Here is a 25,352-nt window from a genome sequence, read left to right on the forward strand (position 1 = left end):
ATGAAATTGGGGAGAAAAAGGGGTAAAAGTTTTAAAAAACAACAACAAAGAGAGCATATACTGTAGCTAGCTACATCTATGGACTTTTATGTTTTTCTGTCCTGCGTAATGTGTTGTAGCCTATACAGTGTATTCTGAAATTATTCAGACCCTTTGACTTTTTCCACATTTTGTTCYGTTACAACCTTATTCTAGAATGGATTTTTTTTTATCTCATCAATCTACACACAATACCCCATAATGACAAAGCGAATTCTTGGCAAATGTATTAAAAATAAAAAACAGAAACCTTATTTTCATAAGTATTCGGACCCTTTGCTATGAGACTCTAAATTGAGCTCAGGTGCATCCTGTTTCCATTAATCATCCTTTAGATGTTTCTACAACTTGATTGGAGTTCACCTGTGGTAAATTCATTGATTGGACATGATTTGAAAAGGCACACACCTGTCTATATAAGGTCCCACAGTTGACAGTGCATGTTAGAACATAAAATGAGTTTGAAGGATTGTGTCGAGGCACAGATCTGGGGAAGGGTACCAAAACATTTCTGCAGCATTGAACGTCCAAAAGAACACAGTGGCCTCCATCATTCTTAAATGGAAGAAGTTTGGAACCACCAAGWCTCTTCCTAGAGCTGGCCGCCCGGCCAAACTGAGCACCCGGGGGAGAAGGGCCTTGGTCAGGGAGGTGACCAAGAACCCGATGGTCACTCTGACAGAGCTCCAGAGTTCCTCTGTGGAGATGGGAGAACCTTCCAGAAGGACAACCATCTCTGCAGCACTCCACCAATAAGGCCTTTATGGTAGAGTGGCCAGACGGAAGCCGCTCCTCAGTAAGAGGCATAAGACAGCCCGCTTGGAGTTTGCCAAAAGGCACCTAAAGACTCTCAGCTCATGAGAAACAAGATTCTCTGGTTTGTTGAAACCAAGATTGAACGCATTGGCCTGAATGCCAAGCGTCACATCTAGAGGAAACCTGGCACCATCCATACGAGGAAGCGTGGTGGTGGCAGCATCATGCTGTGGGGATGTTTTTCAGCAGCAGGGATTGGGAGACTAGTCAGGATTCAGGGAAAGATGAACAGAGCAAAGTACAGAGAGATCCTGCTCCACAGCACTCAGGACCTCAGACTGGGGCGAAGGTTCCAACGGGACAATGACCCTAAACACACAGCCATGACAACACAGGAGTGGCTTCAGGACAAGTCTCTGAATGTCCTTGAGTGGCCCAGCCAGTGCCCGGACTTGAACCCGATCTAACATATCTGGAGAGACCTGAAAATAGCTGTGCAGCGACGCTCCCCATCCAACCTGACAGAGCTTGAAAGGATCTGCAGAGAAGACTGGGAGAAACTCCCCAAATACAGGTGCGCCAAGCTTGTAGCATCATACCCAAGAAGACTTGAGGCTGTAATCGCAACAAAGCACTGAGTAAAGAGTCTGAATACTTATGTGATATTTCATTTTTTTTAATGTATACATTTGCAAACATTTCTACAAAACTGTTTTTGCTTTGTCATTATGGGATATTGTGTGTAGATTGATGAGGGGAAAAAAATATCTAATCAACTTTAGAATAAGGCTGCGTAACAAAATGTGGAAAAATGTAAGTGGTCTGAATACTTTCCTAATACACTGTATATCATATCTATTGGATAACGGTACAATAATTTGGGCTTTTCTGGGCTTAGTATCATTTTGGTCAAAACACTTGGCCCTAAGCCCTTTATCGAGTGTCCACTTGTTGTTTTCGATAGTGATCACTCAAGTCTGCAAGTGTTTTTGCCAAAATGAGCATTGACATCACACTCGATATCCCAACTGCCACTTATCAATATTCAACCAATTCTAAGTCCATTCGCAGCCATTCTATCCCACAATCTGTCTTGGGGATGACTCACTTGCTATGAAACAATGGCACTGGGGCAGACACAGGTGCATACTCTGACAGTCAGAAAGTTGTAAAAACACTCCTGCACAAAATATTTTTAAGTACTGTATATCGGTCACCAGTGATTTCATCAGCTGATTTAGCTTGTTGTAGCCTGCCTGCTGCTAGCAAGCTTCACTGACATTTTCTTTTTTTGCCATGTTAGTAAAATTACTTGCGTAACATTCAAGCACAAGGTGGATGTCATTACTTACAAAATAAATATTGTTGAATGAAGCTGGCTGATTCACTTCACGACTCCATCTGTAGTCACTTACTATTAATGTAGCCCTACTGTATGAGCGAGTGACTTCACATTCATCATTCTGGCTTGATCCAGTGGTGCAGTGGTTTTCTCAAAGTCAGTGTCTTGGAGGCATTTTATTTTCATCTTGATTAATAGGGACAATATGATGCTTCACACACACTCGCCTGGGCTATTTGTAGGTGCTGGCCACTACGCAACTCTGGAGAGATGGCATATGGACTTACAACAAGCGTAAAACTAACATTTACAAATACATTCACTGTTTGATTGTGAAAAATCATGTTTAAATAATATATGTTGTTTTTGGGAGTGTGGGAACAGCTATTTTTGTATTGGAAGTTTTTCATCCCCTTTGCCTGTGTCCTCTGAGTTGACGTTTTACTTCAATTGTGGCTTTAACCTTTGAAGCTGCCTGCTCAAACATTTGAATTCAACTGAAGGCACAAATATTTTCCTGTTGTTTCAAAGTATTAGATACCAAATATATAGTAAATGGAAAAGGGCCTGAGAGACTACTGGTAGATCACTTATTTACATTATAAATTATAAATTGATTATAAATTGGTACATTGGAAATATTTTTGCTAATATTTTTAATGCTTTTATTGTCCTGCAAATATGCATATGAACTCTGAGGTAAATGGGAAAGTGATGTTTATCGAAAACAATATGGTAAAAAAATGTATGAGCCTCTTGTTGTGAAACATGTACCGCTGTCTTTGTGGAAAAGTGTGTGACAGTTACAATGAAGTCGGAAAACAAACAACCTCAAGTAATTTGTTCATTCACTAAAATGCAACCTCTCTCAGAGAATCTGGGACTTGGGCTCTTATTTTTGCGCTCTTATTAGCCGTTCCTAATAAGTTTGTCCTGACCACATAACCTGACCAGGAAAGTCTCTCGGACCTACAATAGTTACAGTGGGAAGAAAAAGTATGTGAACCGTTTAGAACTACCTGGATTTCTGCATAAATTGGTCATAAAATATGATCTGATCTTCATCTAAGTCACAACAATAGACCAACACAATCTACTTAAACTAATAACACACAAACAATTATAATTGTWTTGTCTTTATTGAAACCAGCGTGTAAACATTCACAGTGCAGGTTGGAAAAAGTATGTGAACCCTTGTATTTAATTACAGGTTAACCCTCCTTTGGCAGCAATAACCTCAACCAAATGTTTTCTGTAGTTGTGGATCAGAACTGCACAACGGTCAGGAGGAGTTTTGGACCATTCCTCTTTACAAAACTGTTTCAGTTCSACAATATTCTTGGGATGTCTGGTGTGAAGTGCTCTCTTGAGGTCATGCCACAGCATCTCAATTGGGTTGAGGTCAGGACTGACTGGGCCACTCCAGAAGGCGTATTTTCTTCTGTTGAAGTCATTCAAGCCATTCTGTTGTTGATTTACTTCTGTCTTTTGGGTTGTTGTCCTGTTGCATCACCTAACTTCCGTTGAGCTTCAATTGGCGGACAGATAGCCTTACATTCTCCTGCAAAATGTCTTGATAAACTTGGGAATTCATTTTTCCGTCGATGATAGCAAGCTGATAGCAAGCAGCAAAGCAGCCCCAAACCATGATGCTCCCTCCACCATAGTTTACAGTTGGGATGAGGTTTTGATGTTGGTGTGCTGTGCCTTTTTTTCTCCACACATAATGTTGTGTGTTCCTTCCAAACAACACAACTTTAGTTTAATCTGTCCACAGAATATTTTGCCAGTATCGCTGTGGAACATCAAGGTGCTCTTTTGCGAACTTCAGACGTGCAGCAATGTTTTTTTTGGATAGCAGTGGCTTCTTCCATGGTGTCCTCCCAAGAACACCATTCTTGTTTAGTGTTTTACATATTGTAGACTCGTCAACAGAGATGTTAGCATCTTCCAGAGATTTCGGTAAGTCTTTAGCTGACACTCTAGGATTCTGCGCTGTGCTCTTGCAGTCATCTTTGCAGGACGGCCACTCCAAGGAAGAGTAGAAATGTCTCAATTTTTATAGACAATTTGTCTTACCATGGACTGACTTTTAGAGATACTTTTGTAACCCATTCCAGCTTTATGCAAGGCAACAATTCTTTAATCTTAGATCTTCTGAGATCTCTTTTGTTCGAGGCATGGTTCACATCAGGCAATGTTTCCTGTGAATAGCAAACTCACATTTTGTGAGTGTTTTTATGGGACAGGGCAGCTCTAACCAAAATCTCCAATCTCGTCTCATTGAGTCGACTCCAAGTTAGTTGACTCCTGACACCAATTAGCTTTTGAAAATGTCATTAGCCTAGGGGTTCACATACTTTTTCCAACCTACACTGTGAATGTTTAAATTATGTATTCAATATAGAAAAATACAATCATTTGTGTTATTAGTTTAAGCACACTGATGTGATAAAATGTGATCTGATCACATTATATGTAAAATGTATGCATAAATCCAGGTAATTAAAAAAGGGTTCACATACATTTTCTTGCCACTGTATAGTATACAATGACTTATACCCAGTGTTTTTTCTTGGTCTCTAAAGGGAGACGTGACTTCGGATTCCAGTTCTGACACCAATATTCTCCTAGCTAGCTTTCGTTCAGCCGTCTTTATTAAAAACTGACACCCTTTGTGCTCCCAGGTGGCAGCCATAATTATAAATACAATCAGTACAGTAGTTATTTATAGGACAAACACGGAACCAAAATTCTTAGCATCAGTGCTGATGTAGCCTAATACTCTTTCTCTCCGTAGGGCTAAAGAAGGGGCGCTTCTGGATCACGCCTGACCCGTACCACAACGACGACAACATCCAAATCGGCCGCGAGGTCAAGATCTCCTGCCAGGTAGAGGCAACGCCCTCTGAGGAGCTTCTGTTCAGTTGGCTGAAGAATGGCCGGCCGCTGCGCAGTTCGGAGCGCATGGTCATCACCCACACCGACCCCGACGTCCAGCCCGGCACTACCAACCTGGACATCATTGACCTCAAGTTCACAGACTTTGGCACGTACACCTGCGTGGCGGCGCTGAAGAACGGCGGCATCCCTGAAGTCAGCATCGACGTCAATATCTCTTCGACTACAGGTGAGCAATGGACTGTACTGTACTGTTGTCCTTCTAGTCGTTTAATAGGTTTGTGGCACAGTTGACTAAAGTAGCATATTGTAGGGCTCATCATTACAGGACGACATAGGTTACAGCAGGGCTCTCTAACCCTGTTCCTGGAGAGCTACCCTTCTGTAGGTTTTCGCTCTAACCCCAGTTGTATTTAACCTGATTCAGCTTATCTGCCCGCTAATTATTAGAATCATGTGTTCTAGATTAGAGTTGGAGCAAATACCTACAGGACAGTAGCTCTCCAGGAACAAGTTTGGAGAGCCCTGGGTTACAGGGATATGGAAAGTCATCAAGCTCTTTCAGTGTTTATGAAGGATGAGATGATGGGACAGCCCCTCCACACCCCTACCTACCCCTCTTAGTAGGCAATACACAAAGTACATACAAAGTACATACAAAGTATGTGTACTTTGATAGGAAGGACACGCCATGACTGAACGATGGGCAGACGTGGCAAAAACACAGACTTCCATTCATATACAGTCCATAATCCTTATGTGTTGGGTTTTAAAGCATGATGAGTTTCCAGTAATGTCCAGATTCTAATGTGAGTGTTTTCGGGCCAGATTGTTGGGATCTGTCCATTCAATCAGGCCTAAATCTGTCGCTAATATGCACATTCCTACTTCCAAACCTAATGATTATTTACAGCCTGCTAGTGTAGGGTCACCTGTGTTATTTTCTCCTAATTAGCTACTCCCTCTGTAATTTTCCTTTAGTTTGTTGGCGTACGAACTGATGCAAAAGATCTTTAGGTGTTTTTTCTTAAAAACAATTGATAATGAGTTAGTAATGCCGGAGCGGAACATCAAATGTTTGATGATAAGCCCGGACATTATTATTCCTGTTGTGGGCGGGAGGATTGGTAAATTTGCAATGAAGCGGAAGGAGAACTTAAAAACATCAAGGAGCTGACCATTAGGATCATTGAAGTCCATTAAAACTACTTTTGTGAGTAGCTACAACGCATTAACCCAGAAATAGATGGGTCTATTTGTGCGGGAGCCTTTGTAGGACATGCTAATGTGCATCAACCTGGAATACACACACACACACACACACACACACACACACACACACACACACATGCTTCCCTCTCTGGCACAGGTCTCCTGCAACTACTTACGTAAGTCTCAGGTGGTGTGTGTTCTTTCCTTCCCTCTTATCTAGCTGTCTTGATCGGTTCGTCAGATTCACATTTTTAAGACCTGCATTTGCCTTTGTTGTCACCTCCAGTATATTAACCAATGGAGCAGAGAAGAAGCCTCCAACATGCATTACTAAAATCCATTTGGGCTAAGCAAAGTAAAGCCTATCCAGAATGATTGGCCTGGGTTGGAATGATAGTATATGCCTTTGGCAGAGAACCCCCGTAGGGGAGCAGAGCTGAAAGCTCAGGGGGAGATGGCTACCCCTCAAACGCGCCAAATAAATGAGACCTGTCTGTTCATTCGTTGCCTCTCTGTTCTGTGTTCCCTTCCCTTACTCTATTACATATTTGGCGCTATTTTGTATTCATAGCTTTTTATTTCAGTGTGGCAGCGGCGGATTGGGATTGCAGTAGCAGGGGATGAAGGATGAATTGAAACAAGGATACCACAGTCATAGCGCTGTTGGAGAGGGGGGACGATGATGGGGTTGTTCAGAGGGTTGGATGGTCAGAATGCACAGGGCAAAAAATCGAAGGGCTTCCTGCGTCCCACTGAGTGATTTGTGATATACTGTCTACCAACCCCGTATCCTGGCTGAAGAACTATAGGGTGTGCAGGCTTTTGTTCTTGCCCACCTGATTCAGCTTTTCAAGGTCTAGGTGATTTGTTGATTAGTTAAATAAAGTGTTAGTGCTGGGTTGGGATAAAACGTGGCTCTACCCCAGTAACTTTGCGTAAAGTAACATTGCGTAAAGTAACATTGCGTAAACGGAACTTAAAATAGCATCACATAAAGGAACATTACGCAAAGTGACATCCCATAAGGTAACATCACATAAGGTAACATGTAAAGCAATGTAACGCAACGAAACATCACAAAGTAGCACCACGTAAAGTTAAGTGACTTTAAGTTTCTTTCTCCATCTCTCCCAGTCCCTCCGGAGCTGACGGTGCCGCGAGGCAAGTCCCCCATGGTGGTCCAGGAGGGTGACACAGTGGACCTGCAGTGCCTGGTGTCGGGGAAGCCCAAGCCCATCATCCTCTGGTCGAGGGCCGACAAGGAGGTGCCTATGCCCGATGGCAGCCTTCAGACAGAAAGCTACGATGGTGTGCTGCGCATCGTCAATGTCTCGCGGGAGATGACTGGAACCTACCGTTGCGCCACCAGCCAGTACAACGGCTTCAATGTGAAGCCCCGGGAAGCGCTGGTGGAGCTCACCGTGCAATGTGAGTATTCTGGATATACTTTGTTTTTCCAGTACACTTCTGATAAATGCAATGGGTTTGGACCATGGTAGGTTACGTTGGTTCCATGAGCTGGATAGGTCTCTGTAAGGAGGAGGTCAGGAGAGGTGGGTGAACCGTGCAAAATTCAAAATTATATATTTGAATTGTGACTTGCAATCTGATTGGCACTTATCAGGAGTCGACTGTACACTGGAATGCACATACGTTTTAAGGGGTTTAAGTTAGATGTGTGGGAATTTCTTATGTTGCTATCGGTATTATATTTTGTTCGCTACATCATACCTCATCAATTCAATACATCATTCATTTCAATTAGTAACAGCACATAACCTTGGTGTGTTACTCGTTTCGCAAATCATCTCGCCTCGGCTAATCATTAAAATTCCTGGATTCAATTTCCCCAGGTTGAAAGGTTAACGTAACATAATCAATTCCCTATGTACGTTTCACATTCAACGAAAACATTTAGACACGACTTTAACTCAGTCATGCCGAAAACGTGACGGAAAGGGTCTCAGTGTTAATGACCATTAGCGGCCTACACTTAAGAGAAACGAGAGGCATTTTATAATTGCATAATCCATAACGTTTATTGACCTTGTACATACATGCGTACGAGGAAATTATCTGGTGACATGATGGAGGAAGACACTATTAGAGGTCATAGAGCTTTGATGGATGCATACCAAATGGAACCCAATTCCCAATGTAGTGCACTACTCTGGTCAAAAGTAGTGCACTACATAGGGTGAGAAACATCCAGTCTAATTTATAGCGTCTGTGTTGGGAAGATGGCTTATAGAAATGCAGAGCTGCTCATCGCTCGGATCACCGCTTCTAACTTACTAGTGTCAAGCCTCTGAAAAATCTGTGATCTGTGACCTTATATCCCTCCCACCACCACGCAAAAATACATGGACCGTGAGGTGGGTGAGGAATGATGAGCCGTAGGAAGTGTGTGTGTGTGCGTGTGCATGTGCGTGCGTTCATGGATTCATGAAGGTCTGTGTGTTTTGAGCGTGCCTGTGTGCATTCATGGATTAATGCGGTAGTGTGTGTGTGTGTGTGTCTGTCACTAGGCCACACACACTATTTCACAGAAGCTCTCACTGAGTCACTGGAGTGAGAGCACCCCAGGCAGCCTGGCCTCAGAGTTGTCCTTAGTGTGGCCCCAGCAGAACCGTTTGAGGTTTGTGGACTGTGCAGAAACAGGCGAGAAGGAGGCTAGGGGAAAGGGGGGCTGAAGAGGAAGGAGGGCTGTGCCCAGAGAGCCGGGCATAGTGAGACCTAGCCAGGTACAATCAGAACTACAACAATAGGGCTCTGGTCAAAAGTAGTGCACTATATAGGGAATAGGGTGCCATTTKGAACATAGCCTAGCTGTAGCATTGGGATGCAGATGCCACTCCTCCTCCCCCTCTCCCTACCCCCCCTCTCTCTCTTCCCGTCCTGCTCTTTCTGGATGAGTGCACTAAACAGTGTATTGACACAGATAAGGAGGTGTAGGACATGACAGTTGTCTGTTACTGTACGCAGTGCTATGCACACCTAGGAATTGCAGAAACAGGAGTGGCAAACAACAGTAACAACCGGGGCCGTGGGATTTCCTTTGGCTCATGGTGTTGGTGTAAATATGACAGGGTAAATGCCACTCCACAAATTTCTTGTTAACAAACTATAGATTTGGCAAGTCAGTTAGGACATCAACTTTGTGCATGACACAAGTAATTTTTCCTACAATTGTTTACAGACAGATTATTTCACTTATAATTCACTGTATCACAATTCCAGGGGGTCAGAAGTTTACATACACTAAGTTGACTGTGCCTTTAAACAGCTTGGAAAATTCCAGAAAATGATGTCATGGCTTTAGAAGCTTCTGATAGGCTCATCTTTTAATTGTTTTTTTTAACCTTTATTTAACTAGGCTAGTCAGTTAAGAACACATTTTCAATGACAGCCTAGGAACAGTGGGTTAACTGCCTTGATCAGGGGCAGAACGACAGATGTTTACCTTGTCAGCAAGGGGATTCAATCTTGCAACCTTTCGGTTACTAGTCCAATGCTCTAACCACTAGGCTTCCTGCCGCCCCAAATGACATCATTTGAGTCAGAGGTGTACCTGTGGATGTATTTCAAGGCCTACCTTCAAACTCAGTGCCACTTTGCTTGACATCATGGGAACATCAAAAGAAATCAGCTAAGTACTCAGAAAATAAATTGTAGACCTCCACAAGTCTGGTTCATCCTTGGGAGCAATTTCCAAATGCCTGAAGGTACCACGTTCATCTGTACAAACAATAGTABGCAAGTATAAACACCATGGGACCACGCAGCCGTCATGCCGCTCAGGAAGGAGACACGTTCTGTGAACGTACTTTGGTGCAAAAAGTGCATATAAATCCCAGAACAACAGCAATGGACCTTGTGAAGATTCTGGAAGAAACAGGTATAAAAGTATCTGTATCCACAGTAAAATTAGTCCTATATCGACATAACCTGAAAGGCCGCTCAGCAAGGAAGAAGCCACTGCTCCAAAACCCCCATAAAAAAGCCAGACTACGGTTTGCAACTGCACATGGGGACAAAGATTGTACTTTTTGAAGAAATATCCTCTGGTCTGTTGAAACAAAAATATAACTGTTTGGCCATAATGACCATCGTTATGTTTGGAGGAAAAAGGGGGAGGCTTGCAAGCCAAAGAACAGCATCCAAACCGTGAAGCACGGGGGTGGCAGCATCATGTTGTGGGGGTGCTTTGCTGCAGGAGGGACTGGTGCACTTCACAAAATAGATGGCATCATGAGGACGGAAAATTATGTGGATATTGTGGCAGACCAGGGGGTTGTGTCAAAACGTTTACACAGATCAGACACAGACAGAGTAGGATTAGCTCAGTTTCAAAGGTGTTTATTAAAATAATAGTCCAAAAGAAAATAATAAGTCTCCCCCAAGAGACCCTCTCCGGGATACCGTCTTCTGGTCTCCGGGTCTTGCTGTATCCTGTGGGGATCAACAACTGAACTCCCTCCTGTTACCTCTGGTACCGTCCCCAACTATACGAGAGTCCTTTCCTCCCCAGGTCATTCCCCTGTGTGCTGCCCTTCTGGCAGCTTTATGGGACTTGTACAGCTGGTGAGCAATCAGCCCTTGATTAGTCACCAATCCCTAATCAGGCCCAATTTCCTGGCCGGAGAGCCCGTCGAGACCTGGCACGTCGAGCAGATGGAGCCATCGCCTCGTGATGTATACTCCGTCTGTCACCAGGCCTCGTCGAGTCTCCCCCTGGTGGCTGACCTGCTGTACCCCCCTTAGCTCTGTCGGGGAGGGCACTGTCATCAGTGCGACGTATGTCTCCCTTCTCGATAGGGCATCCGTGTTTCCATGCTTCGCCCCTGACCTGTGCACAACAGAAAAAGAGAAGCGTTGAAGGGACAAGAACCACCTGCTGACCCGATCGTTTGTGTCTCTTTCCCTGGCCATCCAGACCAGGGGAGCATGGTCCGTGACCAGGGTGAAAGTGGGTACCTAACAGGTAATACTTGAGTGTCTAGCGCCCACTCCCGCTAGACACTCTTTGTCAACAATAGAGTATTTTTTTCTCTCTGGGTATCAGCTTTCGGCTGATGTACATGATGGGGTGCTCCTCCCCATCGTGTATCTGGGACCGAACGGCCCCTAGTCCCGTGTCACATGCATCCGTCTGGACCAACATCGGCACCAGGAAATCGGGTGTTACGAGAATCGGATGGGAGCACAGCGCTTCCTTCAAGCGGCTGAACGCCGCTTCTGTCTCGTCCGTCCATTTCACTGTTTTCGGGTGGCGGGCCCTAGTTAGATCGTTAAAGGGGAAGCTATAGCCGCAAAGTTGGGGATAAACCGGCTATAGTATCCTGCCAGTCCCAGGAAGGACTTGACCTGGGTCTTGGTGCGTGGAACAGGCCAGTCACGTACCGCGTGAACCTTCCTCTCCTGGGGCTTTCAAATACCCCAGGTACTCCACCACCTCAAACCCTAGTTTGCATTTCTTCGGGTTCGCGATCAACCCGGGCTTGTCTGAGCGCGTCCAGCACTGCCTGGAGGCCCGTCAGGTGCTCTTCCCAACCTTGGCTGTGGATGATGATGATATCATCCAAATATGCCGCTGCGTACTGCTGAGGTGGTCGAAGTACTTTGTTCATCAGTCGCTGGAATGTGGCGGGGCTCCGTGCAGAACGAACGGGATCACTCGGTACTGATACAATCCGTCTGGTGTCAAAAACACCGTATTCTCCCGGTAGGAGGCTGCCAACAGTACCTGCCAATATCCTCTGGTCAGGTCAACGGTGCTGATGTACTGGGCCTTTCCCAATCAGTCGATGAGCTCGTCCACCCTCGGCATGGGGTAGGCGTCAAACAAGCTTATGTCGTTCACACCCCGGAAATCATTACAGAAGCGCAGGCTACCGTCCGTTTTGGGCACCAACACGATGGGGCTGCACCATGCACTGTGAGACTCTTCAACGACCCCCATCCTCAGCTTAGCCTCCACTTCCTGTTTCACAGCCTTCTTTCGGGCCTCCGGAATCCGATATGGGCTCTTTCGTAACGTTTCCCTGGGCAGGGTACGGATGTGGTGTTCAATGAKGGGCTTGCGGCCCGGCTTCTCGGAGAACACCGCCGTGTTCCGATCGACGAGCTCCCTGAGCTCTTGCTTCTGGGCCGGGTCGAGGTCCTCATTGCTCGGGACCACCACTGATACCGTTGGCGTCCTTGGTCCCGACCATAACACGGCCAAGGCTGTCCTCTCGTGCCATTTCTTCAACAGGTTCACATGGTAAATCTGTTGGGGTTTCCGTCTCCCGGGCTGCTGTACGCGGTAATTGACAGGTCCCAGCTTCTCAATCACCTCGTGCCATGTTGCCAGGAACTTACTTTCGGCCGTGGGGATCAAGAACAACACCCTGTCTCCCACCTGGAATTCTCGGGGCTGGGCTCCCTGATTGTAGAMCTGGGCTTGGGTGCAGATACTCTGAAAAGGGTATCATGTTCAATTAATCGAAAATGAGACATGGCAATCTGCACAAAGGCAAAAAGGCCATTTTTGAACAATGGATGAGCTTTTCTTATTAATCTACTTGAGAACCATTTAGGGTTCAAATAAAACTTTTGAATGAGTGAAGCTTTTATATTTAATAATCTCAACCCACCCAATTCATATTCATTATATAGATAGGCTCCTTTTTATTTTGTCTGGTTTACCGTCCCAGATAAAGCCAAATATTTTTTGCTCATATGATTTGAAAAACGAATCATCAGGAGTAGGCAGCACCATAAGTAAGTGAGTAAACTAAGATATGACTAAGGAGTTAATCAGGGCAATTTTTCCATAAATAGACAGGTATTTACCTCTCCATGGTTGCAGGATTTTGTCTATTTTTACAAGTTTTCTATTGAAATTCATTGTGGAGTGCTTATTTATATCTTTTGTGATATGAATACCGAGTATGTCTAATGCACCATCAGCCCATTTTATAGGTAACCTGCAAGGTAATATAACAGTTGTATGTTTTAAGGATGCAATACGTAATATTGTACACTTATCATAATTAGGTTTTAGTCCAGAGAGTACAGAAAAGTTATCTAGATCTTTAATGAGACATTGCGGGGATCTAGCTTGCGGACTTAACATAAAACTTGAGTCATCGGCATACATGGACACCTTTGTTTTTAAGCCTTGGATTTCTAATCCTGTAATGTTATTATTGGATCTGATTTTAATAGCTAGCATTTCGATGGCCATAACGAGTAGATATGGTGACAGCGGACACCCTTGTTTAACTCCTCTTGACAATTCAAAACTCTCTGAGAAGTAGCCGTTATTTACTATTTTACACCTGGGGTTGCTATACATTATTTTGACCCATTTTATAAGAGAATTACCAGAATTAGAATTATCCAGGCATTTATAAATCAAATCCAGTCTTACTTTATCAAATGCCTTTTCAAAATCCGCTATAAATACCATTCCTGGCTTCTTATATGTTTCATGATGTTCTATTATTTCTATTAGTTGTCGTATATTATCTCCAATGTATCGTCCATGTAAAAAACATGTCTGATCAGGATGAACAATACCTGGTAAAAACCCTTTTAATTCTGAGTGCTATGCATTTTGCTAGTATTTTTGCATCACAACATTGAAGTGTAAGGGGCCTCCAGTTTTTTAGATAGAGCGGTTCTTTATATTTGCCATCTGGATCTTGTTTTAATAATAGAGAAATCAGACCTTCCTGCTGAGTACCTGACAGACTACCATTTCTATAGGAGTAGTTAAAACAATCTAACAATGGAGCTTTTAGTATATCAAAAAATACTTGATATTATTACCGGTATGCCATCAAGCCCTGGGGTTTTTCCAGACTGAAAGGATTTAATAGCCTCAAAAAGTTATTCCTCTGTAATTTGGCCTGCGCACTGATCTTTCTGTACATTTGTTCATTTTCAATTTTTTATCATATTTGGAAATAATTCCTTACCGTAATCTTCATTCAGTGGGAGAGGATGAGACGGAAAAGAGAACATCTGCCTAAAATAATTGGCTTCCTCTTTTAAAATATATTTCGGAAAACCATAGATGACTCTGTCTTCAGTAACGAGTTTCTGCAAATTATTTTTGTTAGCGTTCCTGTATTGGAGATTCAGGAAGAATTTTGTGCATTTTGTCCATATTCCATCCAGTTTGCTTTATTTTTGTAATAGATTACATTAGATCGTTCTTGAATAAGTTCCTCAAGTTCTTTTTGTTTTTCCTCTAACTTATTTTGTATCTCTGTAGTATCGTTTTTATTGCTATCTACCTGTACTATTAGTTCATGGATTTCCCTTGTTAGTCTTGTTTCTTTAGCCAGAAACTGCTTTTTTATTATTGATGAATATTGAATTGAATGACCTCTGAAGGTACATTTAAAGGTACCCCAAACAATAAGGGGATTTGCTGAACCTATATTATCCTGGAAAAATTCAGTTATAAATGATTTTGTCTTAGTTAAAAATAAATAAGTTGTCCTCCAGTAAACTTTGATTACATTTCCAATATCCCCGTCCACGTGGAAAATCTATAAGAGTTATGTTGTCAAAGGGTGTACTAGAGGCGAAGTCAGGTGCAGGAGAGCAGAGTAATGTTAACAGGCAAACTTTTATTTTTTGTTCCAAAACGAGATCACTACATAAATAAAACGCGCTCAAAACACGGAACATAACAAAAGTAAGGCGCGTAACAACACACCTCAATAACATAAAACAATTACACACAAATACATGATGGGAAACAGAGGGTTAAATAGAAGTAGATTGATTGGGGATATGAACACCAGGTGTGTATGAAACAAGACCAATGGACATATGAAAAATGGAGCGGCAATGGCTAGAACGCCGGTGACGCCGAACGCCGCCCGAACAAGGAGAGGAGCCGACTTCGGCGGAAGTCGTGACATATGTGAATGCCAATTAGATGGTTGATCCGATCGCGTTCTGTCTCCTATTAAACCTTTTTTGACCTTTGATGAAAGAGACAAGAAAGTAGTCAAGACGACTAGCTTGATTAAGTCTCCTCCATGTATATCTCACTAGGTCGGGGTTTTTTAGTCTCCAAATATCCACTAAATATTCTAATGTGTCCATAATATTTGTGATTTCCTTAAGGGCACGGTGATGATAGTTTGTAGAGTGATTACCTTTACGGTCCATTGAGGTACTTAACACTGTGTTATAGTCTCCTACCATAAGGATTAGATCATTTGTTGCCTGTAAGTTCAATAAATTGGTATAAATGTTTTCGAAGAAGTGTGGATCATCCTGATTTGGACCATATAGATTAATGCCAAATCTCTTTTTCGTCCACTTTCATATTCAAAAGGATCCACCTCCGTTGCGAATCATTCCTGATTATTTGCACCTTCAGATTAAAATTTTTGTTAATTAACCTTTCTAGCCCAGGGGTTCCGCTAGCGGAACACCCACAACATTCCGCTGAAAAAGGCGAATTTTTTTTTTTTTTGAAATATGTAACTTTCACACATTAACAAGTCCAATACAGCAAATGAAAGATAAACATCTTGTTAATCTACCCATCGTGTCCGATTTTTAAAATGTTTTACAGCGAAAACACAACATATATTTATGTTAGATCACCACCAAATCCAATAAACACACAGCCATTTTTCCCAGCCAAAGATAGTCACACAAAAGCAGAAATAGAGATAAAATTAACCACTAACCTTTGATAATCTTCATCAGATGACACTCATAGGACAGCATGTTACACAATACATTTATGTTTTGTTCGATAATGTGCATATTTATATCMACAAATCTCGGTTTACATTGGCGCCATGTTCAGAAATGCCTCCAAAATATCCGGAGTAATTACAGAGAGCCACGTCAAATAACAGAAATACTCATCATTTACTTTGATGAAAGATACATGTTTTACATATAATTAAAGATACGCTGGTTCTTAATGCAACCGCTGTGTCAGATTTTTTTAAACTTTAGGAAAAAGCACACCATGCAATAATCTGAGACGGCGCTCAGAAATACACAACATTTCTCCGCCATGTTGGAGTCAACAAAAATACGAAATTACATCATAAATATTCCCTTACCTTTGATGATCTTTCATCAGAATGCAGTGCCAGGAATCCTAGTTGAACAATAAATCGTTGTTTTGTTCGATAATGTCCATTACTAGTGTCCAATTAGCTACTTTTGCCGGTCCGAAAACTTCAAAAAGTTATATTCCAGGTCGAATAAACTGGTCAAATTAAGTAGAGAATCAATCTTCAGGATGTTGTTATCATACTATATATCCAATAACGTTCCAACCGGAGCATTTCTTCATGTCTGTATAAGTAATGGAACACATGGCCATATCATGACTAGCGCGCATGACCAGGAACTAGCATTCTGCCAGACCACTGACTCAAATAGCTGCCATCCGGCCCCACATCACACTAGAGGCTTTATTCCACGTTCTACAGACTGTTAACATCTAGCGGAAGGCGTAGGAAGTGCAAACAGATCCATATATTACAGGGAATTGAATAGGCGATGACTTTAACATCGACCCTTCTCAGAATTCTCACTTCCTGTTTGATAGTTTGCCTGCCATATGAGTTCTGTTATACTCACAGACATAAATCAAACAGTTTTAGAAACTTCAGAGTGTTTTCTATCCATTAGTAATAATAATATGCATATATTAGCATCTGGGACAGAGTAGGAAGCAGTTCACTATGGGCACGCGATTCATCCAAATTGAAAATGCTGCCCCCTATCCCAAACAGGTTTTAATATCATCACACCCTTTGAGTTCCTTTGTCCATGACAGAAAATTATTTCACCACCCCATTCCTTTTTCCACGCAACTTCATCTAAGGATGTAGAGTGAGTTTCCTGTAAACAGTATATGTTATATTCCTTTTCTGTTAGCATTGTAAAGACTGATCTTCTTTTTTTATAATCTGCTAAACCGTTACAATTATAACTAGCTATACTTATTTCCCCCATTACCATAACTATATACTATTCTCAGGCTAAATTGACCATAATTAGTGCTTGTAAAGTTACTACTATCAGAGGTATTATGAAGGTCAAAATTGGAGCTTTCAAATGTTTGATATTTAGAATTCATGAAATAGGTTCTAGCAAAAAAAGAAYTATTCACTTGCCTGTTTGCCTCTGAGCCAATGCCACAGATGTTAAAAMATTTAGACAAATGATGTGTGTAACAAATCTGAGTAGGTGTTACTGTCACGTTCTGACCTTAGTTCCTTTTTTATGTCTTTATTTTAGTTTGGTCAGAGCGTGAGTTGGGGTGGGCATTCTATGTTGTTTTTCTATGTTTTGTTCTATGGTTATATTTCTATGTGTTTGGCCTAGTATGGTTCCCAATCAGAGGCAGGTGTCAGTCGTTGTCTCTGATTGGGAGCCATATTTAGGTAGCCTGTTTTCCTTTGTGTTTTTTGGGTGGTTGTTTTCCTGTGTCTGTGTTTTCACCATACGGGACGTTTTCGTTTTGTATCATTCACGTTGTTATTTTTGTATTCTTAGTGTTCAGTTATTAAATTGAATATGGACACTTACCACGCTGCGCATTGGTCCTCCTCTCATTCCAACGACGAGCGTTACAGTTACGATTTCGTTCTGAAGGTAGGTAAGGAGTCAAGCGCAGGAGAGCAGAGATGTCAATGTAGCGTTTCCTTTTAATAGGCAAGTCCAAAAACGGTACAGGTACAATCACCAACAAAACAACATCCAAGACAATGGGAACTCACAGTTACTCACGGAAGGAGAATAAACCACAGCTCCTTACTATAATAAACACATGTGAATAAACTGAGGAAAGCCTCCACAAGCAACATAAAAATAATCCCGCACAAACCTAAGCGGGGAAACAGGGGTAAATATACACACAGGAATTAAAGCAAATGAAAACCAGGCGTGAATGAACCAAAGACAAAACAAACGGAAAAAGAAAAATGGATCGGTGATGGCTAGTAGGCCGGCGACGCCGAGCACCGCCCGAAACAAGGAGAGGAACCACCTTCGGTGGAAGTCGTGACAGTAGGTTGATGTGTATGATATTGGATATGATATATCGAGAGTGTGTATGATGTCTGTATAAGAGTAAGACTATAATGTGTGATGTCCAAATAAATAATAACTCTGCCAATTTGCATGTTTGAGTTTCTATGTTTGTAACATGTAGTGCGTATAGCTTTAATATGCATAATTGTAATCCATATCGTGTCACCATCATAGTTGCATCATAATTACCTTTAACATAATTGAAAAACACATCCCAGCATTTCCATAGCAATTGACGGTTCACATGATCATGAAAGAGACCTTGCATTACCCTAGAGACGGCTTCGCTACAGTACAAATGTATTCCATACAATATGTATTATTCCCCAATGCCCAATCTTCCCCGTGCTTGTTGTAAACATATATAAACTTGAAGACAAATACATAAAAAAGATAGACAAACAATAAACACATTAAATGATAAAACAGTTCTCGACAATAGAGAGAGAAGAGAAAAGAGAGAAAGAGAGAGTGAGAGAAGAGAGCGAGAGCAGGTGTGTGTGTGTATATATAAGTCCGTATGTGTAGTTGAGTACGTGTGTGTTCATATCCATAATGTTCAGATATTTTAAACAGTTCCCATAACTTCTTTTTTTTCGTAACCTGAAGTCCCTGTACAATTTAGTACAGCCACGGTGTTATGGAGCTGTCTCGGAATAGCTGTCCATAAAGAGTTTGTCCACAATGATAAAGGCACGCCTACCATCCATCCTTTGTTGTCTTTGTACCGGATACAGTCTCTTACGACGTTCGTTTATCTCCTTTGAAAATTGGTCATTGAGACCGAATTTGGTCCCTTTATAAGCTCCCTTCCTCTGCTTTTGATCAGCTCCTTTTGTTGGTAGTGTTCAAATGTTGCGATGATCGGTCGGGGACCCTTGGTCTTGTCGCTCCGAGCTCCAAGTCTGTGTACTCGGGTGGAAAGCCACCTTGTTTACAGTCTCTATAAGAAGTTTAAATGTGGATTTCATGAATTCTCTGATCACGCCCTCTGGATTATTGGATGCGTCCTCAGGAATACCAGAAAAAAAAATCATTTTCACGCATACTACGACTTTGTATGTCTAGTAGCGTCTCCTTCATAACCCTGTTTTCCCTGAGTAGACAATCCATGTTGGAATCGCGTATTTTTACCTTGGCTGTGAGTGTCTTGTTTTCTCTTTGGAGCTTGAGAATTTCACCCTGGCTGAACTCCAAACTCCCCCTCAGCCCTGCTACCTCCTCACACAACTTTTCCATTGTTGCATGGATTCCAGCCAGAGCACTAGCCTCTACCTCAATGGTAAGTAAATCGTCCGTGTCTGTAGATGTATCTGTTTTTATTTTTTTTGTCGGGTTAAAGTTATTTTATGAGGTGGGTGGATCTTTCCACGAAGGAGTATGTTGTTCCTCCATAGCGTAAAGCTGTTGGTACTCGTCGATTTCCCTCAGGATCTGCTTGGTATCCAGAYTGGCTCTATACTGCAACCGGTTGTTTTACGAAAAGATAACAATGAGTCTTTCCCACGACGACGACAGGTGTCTGTAGTACAGCCAGCTAGCACTCGCGGAATCCACGCAAAAAAAAGGAACACAAACTTGCAGTCCCAGCAGTGAAGGCTAACCGCGTTGTGGAATCCTTAGTAACAAAACTTTAGTTCGAATTAAAATCGATTTAATGAAAAAGTTTTAATGTAAACAACAAACCGAGTGTAGACAGTACAGTGTCCTGTTGCGCGCTCTGATGACGTCTCTCTCTCTTGAGATGTTGCTTTAATATATCCATAATTTCCCTAGCCATGATGCCATCTATTTTGTGAAGTGATCGTACCTCCTGCAGCAAAGCACCCCACAACACGATGCTGCGATCCCCGTGCTTCACGGTTGGGATGGTGTTCTTCGGCTTGCAAGCCTCCCCCTTTTTCCTCCAAACATAACGATGGTCATTATGGCCAAACAGTTCTATTTTTGTTTAATCAGAACAGAGGACATTTCTCCAAAAATAATGATCTTTGTCCCCATGTGCAGTTGCAAACCGTAGTCTGGATTTTTTATAGTGGTTTTTGAGCAGTGGCTTCTTCCTTGCTGAGCGGCCTTTTGGGTTATGCGGCTATAGGACTCGTTTTACTGTGGATATAGATACTTTTGTACCTGTTTCCTCCAGCATCTTCACAAGGTCCTTTGATGTTGTTCTTGGATTGATTTGCACTTTTCGCACCAAAGTACGTTCACAGAACGCGTCTCCATCCTGAGCGGTATGACGGCTGCGTGGTCCCATGGTGTTTATACTTGCGTACTATTGTTTGTACAGATGAACGTGGTACCTTCAGGCATTTGGAAATTGCTCCCAAGGATGAACCAGACTTGTGGAGGTCTACAATTGTTTTTCTGGGGTCTTGGCTGATTTCTTTGGATTTCCCCATGATGTCAAGCAAAGAGGCACTGAGTTTGAAGGTAGGCCTTGAAATACATCCAAAGATACACCTCCAATTGACTTAAATGATGTCAATTAGCCTATCAGAAGCTTCTATAGCCATGACATAATTTTCTGCAATTTTCCAAGCAGTTTTAAAGGCACAGTCAACTTAGTGTATGTAAAATTCTGACCCCCTGGAATTGTGATACAGTGAATTATAAGTTAAATAATCTGTCTGTAAACAATTGTTGGAAAAATGACTTGTGTCATGCACAAAGTAGATGTCCTAACCGACTTGCCAAAACTATAGTTTGTTAACAAGAAATTTGTGGAGTGGTTGAAAAACTAGTTTTAATGACTCCAACCTAAGTGTATGTAAACTTCCGACTTCAACTGTGTATATACCCAATAATGTATTGAAGAATATAACTTATAGATGCCTCATGAGCTCAGTTCAACTGTCGTACCCCATCAGATCCCAAAATATAAGCTTGTTTTACTMTTTTGTTTGTAAACAATGTAATTGCTCAAAAATACTGTATAGCTTCAAAACATAGTTAAAACTATCATTTTGATATAATGGATGATCAGTCCTTGTAGCCATAGCTCTGTCCATGAATTTGAGATTGGTAACATTTCTCCAGCCCCATCTCACAGCTCTTTACCAAAACAGCGACTGGGGGCATTCAAAGGTATTTCTAGTTAACACTTTACACAACTGTAGCCCTAACCCTTATCCTAGCACTAACCCTTACCCTCACCCTAAGTACAGTGTAACCATGAGTAATTACAATACTTGTTACACTGTACAGGAATAATTACACAGTAACAAGTGCACAGTCATGTAACGTGTGTACCTATTTTGGCTAGCTAGTTATCTCTATAGTCTCTATACAGGTTGTGTAGTGCTATTCCATCTGTAAATATCCCACCCAACTTCCTCATCCCCATATTATTTATTTTATTGCTCCTTTGCACCCCAGTATCTACTTGCACATTCATCTTCTGCACATCTATCACTCCAGTGTTTAATTGCTAAATTGTAATTATTTTGCCACTATGGCCTATTTATTTCCTTATCTCCGTAATCTTACTACATTTGCACACACTATATACAGATTTTTCTATTGTGTTATTGACTGAACGTTTGTTTATCCCATGTGTGTTGTTTGTGTCGCACTGCTTTGCTTTATCTTGGCCAGGTTGCAGTTGTAAATGAGAACTTGTTCTCAACTGGCCTAACTGGTTAAATAAAGGTGAAATAAAATATTAAAATAATTCAATTTGTTTGTTCTACAAATCACGACACAGACAATATTCCATCAACCAGATCCACAATGGCAATACCACTGAATTGAATGTTACACTTATATATACTTACATCTCTATGGGCAATACTCTAGTCTACCAGATCCACAGTGGTAACTCATAGTTTGAGTTTCACACTCAAAGATGTATGTAAACAGCTTTACAGCTGCTCCTGCTGTTCTGTATGCGCGTGTGCAATCGTGCAAGTGAGTGACTCACTGATGTTGTTTGTGGTTGCTAGCCATTTTAACGGCTCTCCACTCATTATGCAACTCCCATGCAGCCATGTCCTTGAGCATGAGGGCTTAGGTTAATTCACTATGAATACGGCATCCCGTATTGTTAGCCTCTAATAATGAAAGTACATTGAATGTGATGTTCCACAGTAGTTTGCCTGCTAGCCGTGGGGTCTGTACATTCTGTACAGAAGGAAGATGTACATCACTTGCATGTGTATTTCTGCTCCTCAATAAAGCATATTTGAAAAACAAAACCTTGGCAAAAGAGGGAATCCTGTTCTTTCTGTGTCATGGACATGATAAATGAAGACGTTCATATTCTAGGCTTGAGGGGTGTTTTGTAGGAAAATGACTATTTCTTATCAAACATCTTTTAAATCAAACAATCTGTTTTGTATGGTTTACCAATGATTAGAAGAGTTTTCTTCAGTGCATGTTAGGCATATGCGTGTTAAATGTGCTGATGCCATGTTGATTTGGGGTGCATCATAAATAACACACAATATATACGGTGCCTTCAGAAAGTATTCACACCCCTTGACTTCTTCCACATGTTGTTGTGTTGTAGCCTGCATTTAAAATTGAGATCACTGTGTCACTACACACAATACCCCATAATGTCAAAGTCGAATTATGTTTTTCGAAATGTTTACTCATGGATTAAAATGAAAATCTGAAATGTCTTGAGTCAATAAGTATTTAAATCCTTTGTTATGGCAAGCTTAAATAGGTTTAGGAGTAAAAATGTGCTTAACATGTCACATAATAAGTTGAATGTACTCACTCTGTGTGCAATAAGTGTTTAACATGAATTTTGAATGACTACTTCATCTCTGTACCTCACACATACAGTTATCTGTAAGGTCCCTCAGTCAAGCAGTGCATTTCAAACACAGATTCAACCAAAGTCCAGGGTGGTTTTAAAATGTCTCGCAAAGAAGAGCACCCAATTGGTAGATGTTTTCTTTTTAAAATGTAACTAGGCATGTCATTTATGAACAAATTGTTATTTACAATTGACAACCCACAAAAAAAGCTGACATTTAATATCCCTTTGAGCATGGTGAGGTTATTAATTACACTTTGGATGGTGTATCAATACACCCAGTCACTACAAAGATACAGGCGTCCTTCCTAACTCAGTTGCCGGAGAGGAAGGAAACCACTCAGGAATTACACCTTTAGGCCAACGATGACTTTAAAACAGTTACAGTTTAATGGCTGTGATAGGAGATAACTGAGGATGGATCAACAACATTGTAGTTACTCCACAAGATTAACCTAATTGACAGAACAGAGCTAAAACTGTACAGAATAAAAAATATTCAAAAACTTGCAACAAGACAATAAAGTAATACTGCAAAAAATGTTATGTTTGGGGCAAATCCAATACAACCCATTACTGAGTACCACTCTTCATATTTTCAAGCATAATGGTGGCTGCATCATGTTATGGGTATGTTTGTAATCATTTAGCACAAGGGAACTTTTCAGGATAAAAAAGAAACGGAGTGGCGCTAAGCACAAGCAAAATCCGAGAGGAAAACCTGGTTCAGTCTGGTTTCCACCAGACACTGGGAGATGAATTCACCTTTAAGCAGGACAATAACCTAAAATACAAATATACCGAGTTACAGATTTTACTTAAATCAACCTGAAAAGGATTGTCTAGCAATGATCAACAACCAATTTGGCAGAGCTTGAAGAATTTTGAAAAGATTCATGGGAAAATGATGCACAATCCAAGTGTGAAAAGCTCTTGAAGACTTACCCAGAAGAACTCACAGCTGTAATCACTGCCAACGGTACTTCTACAAAGTGTTAATTCAGGGGTGTGAAAACTTATGTAAATTACATATTTCTGTATTTCATTTTCAATAAATTTGCAAAAATGGTTAAGTGTGCCTTGAATTCTAAATAAATCAATGACAGTGTCAGCAGCAGAGCACCATCACACCTCTTCTATGCTTCATGGTGGGAACCACACATGCGGAGATCATCCGCTCACCTACTCTGCGTCTCACAAAGACACGGCGGTTGGAACCAAAAATCTCAAATTTGGACTCATCAGACCAAATGACAGATTTTCACCGGTCTAATGTCCATTGCTCGTGTTTCTTGGCCCAAGCAAGTCTCTTCTTCTTATTGGTGTCCTTTAGTAGTGGTTTCTTTGCAGCAATTCGACCACACAGTCTCCTCTGAACAGTTGATTTTGAGCTGTGTCTGTTACTTGAACTATGTGAAGTATTTATTTGGCTGCAATTTCTGAGGCTGGTAACTCTAGCTTATCCTCTTCAGCAGAGGTAACTCTGGGTCTTCCTTTCCTGTGGCAGTCCCCATGAAATCCAGTTTCATCATAGCGCTTGATGGTTTTTGCGAGTGCACTTGAAGAAACTTTACCATGTTCTTGACATTTTCCAAATTGACTGTCCTTCATGTCTTAAAGTAATGATAGACTGTCATTTCTCTTTGCTTATTTGAGTTGTTCTTGCCATGATATGGACTTGGTCTTTTACCAAATAGGGCTATCTTCTGTATACCACCCCTAACTTGTCACAACACAACTGATATGCTCAAACGCATTTAACTTTTAACAAGGCACATCTGTTAATTGAAAAGCATTCCTGGTGACTACCTCATTAAGCTGGTTGAGAGAATGCCAAGAGTGTGCAAAGCTGTCATCAATGCAAAGGGTGGCTACTTTGAAGAATCTTAGATATAAAATATATTTTAATTTGTTTTTACACTTTTTTTTGGTTACTACATGATTCCATATGTGTTCATTCATAGTGATGTCTTCAGTATTATTCTACAATGTAGAAAATAGTAACAATAAAGACAAACCTTTGAATGAGTGGGTGTGTCCAAACTTTTGATTGGTTCTGCGTGTAATATTATATATATTTTTTCCCCCAGTCGGTTAAACACTTTAAACAGTCTACCCGACCGCTAGGAGGCGTCCGCATGGTCTTAAAGCACACCGTTTCTCTTTTTGTATTACATTCCAACGATACAATTGGGGGGGACAAAAATGCAATTTCAGGATGCGGGGGGGGGGTGCCCCTGTTCAAATGAGTCCTGG

The 25,352-nt window shown here is 41.5% G+C and overlaps 1 protein-coding gene across 1 annotated transcript in view; it reads left to right on the forward strand.

The window, feature by feature from the left end:
- LOC112068302 (MAM domain-containing glycosylphosphatidylinositol anchor protein 2) overlaps positions 1 to 25,352 on the forward strand; it is a 171,513-nt gene that overhangs the window by 30,420 nt on the left and 115,741 nt on the right. Inside the window, exons 4-5 of the mRNA XM_024135406.2 lie at positions 4,938 to 5,267; positions 7,385 to 7,678. Of these exons, the coding sequence (XP_023991174.2) occupies positions 4,938 to 5,267; positions 7,385 to 7,678 (624 nt within the window). The remainder of the gene's footprint in view (positions 1 to 4,937; positions 5,268 to 7,384; positions 7,679 to 25,352) is intronic.

Source organism: Salvelinus sp. IW2-2015, unplaced genomic scaffold, assembly GCF_002910315.2.
Source record: "Salvelinus sp. IW2-2015 unplaced genomic scaffold, ASM291031v2 Un_scaffold358, whole genome shotgun sequence".
Classification (NCBI taxonomy): Eukaryota; Metazoa; Chordata; class Actinopteri; order Salmoniformes; family Salmonidae; genus Salvelinus; species Salvelinus sp. IW2-2015.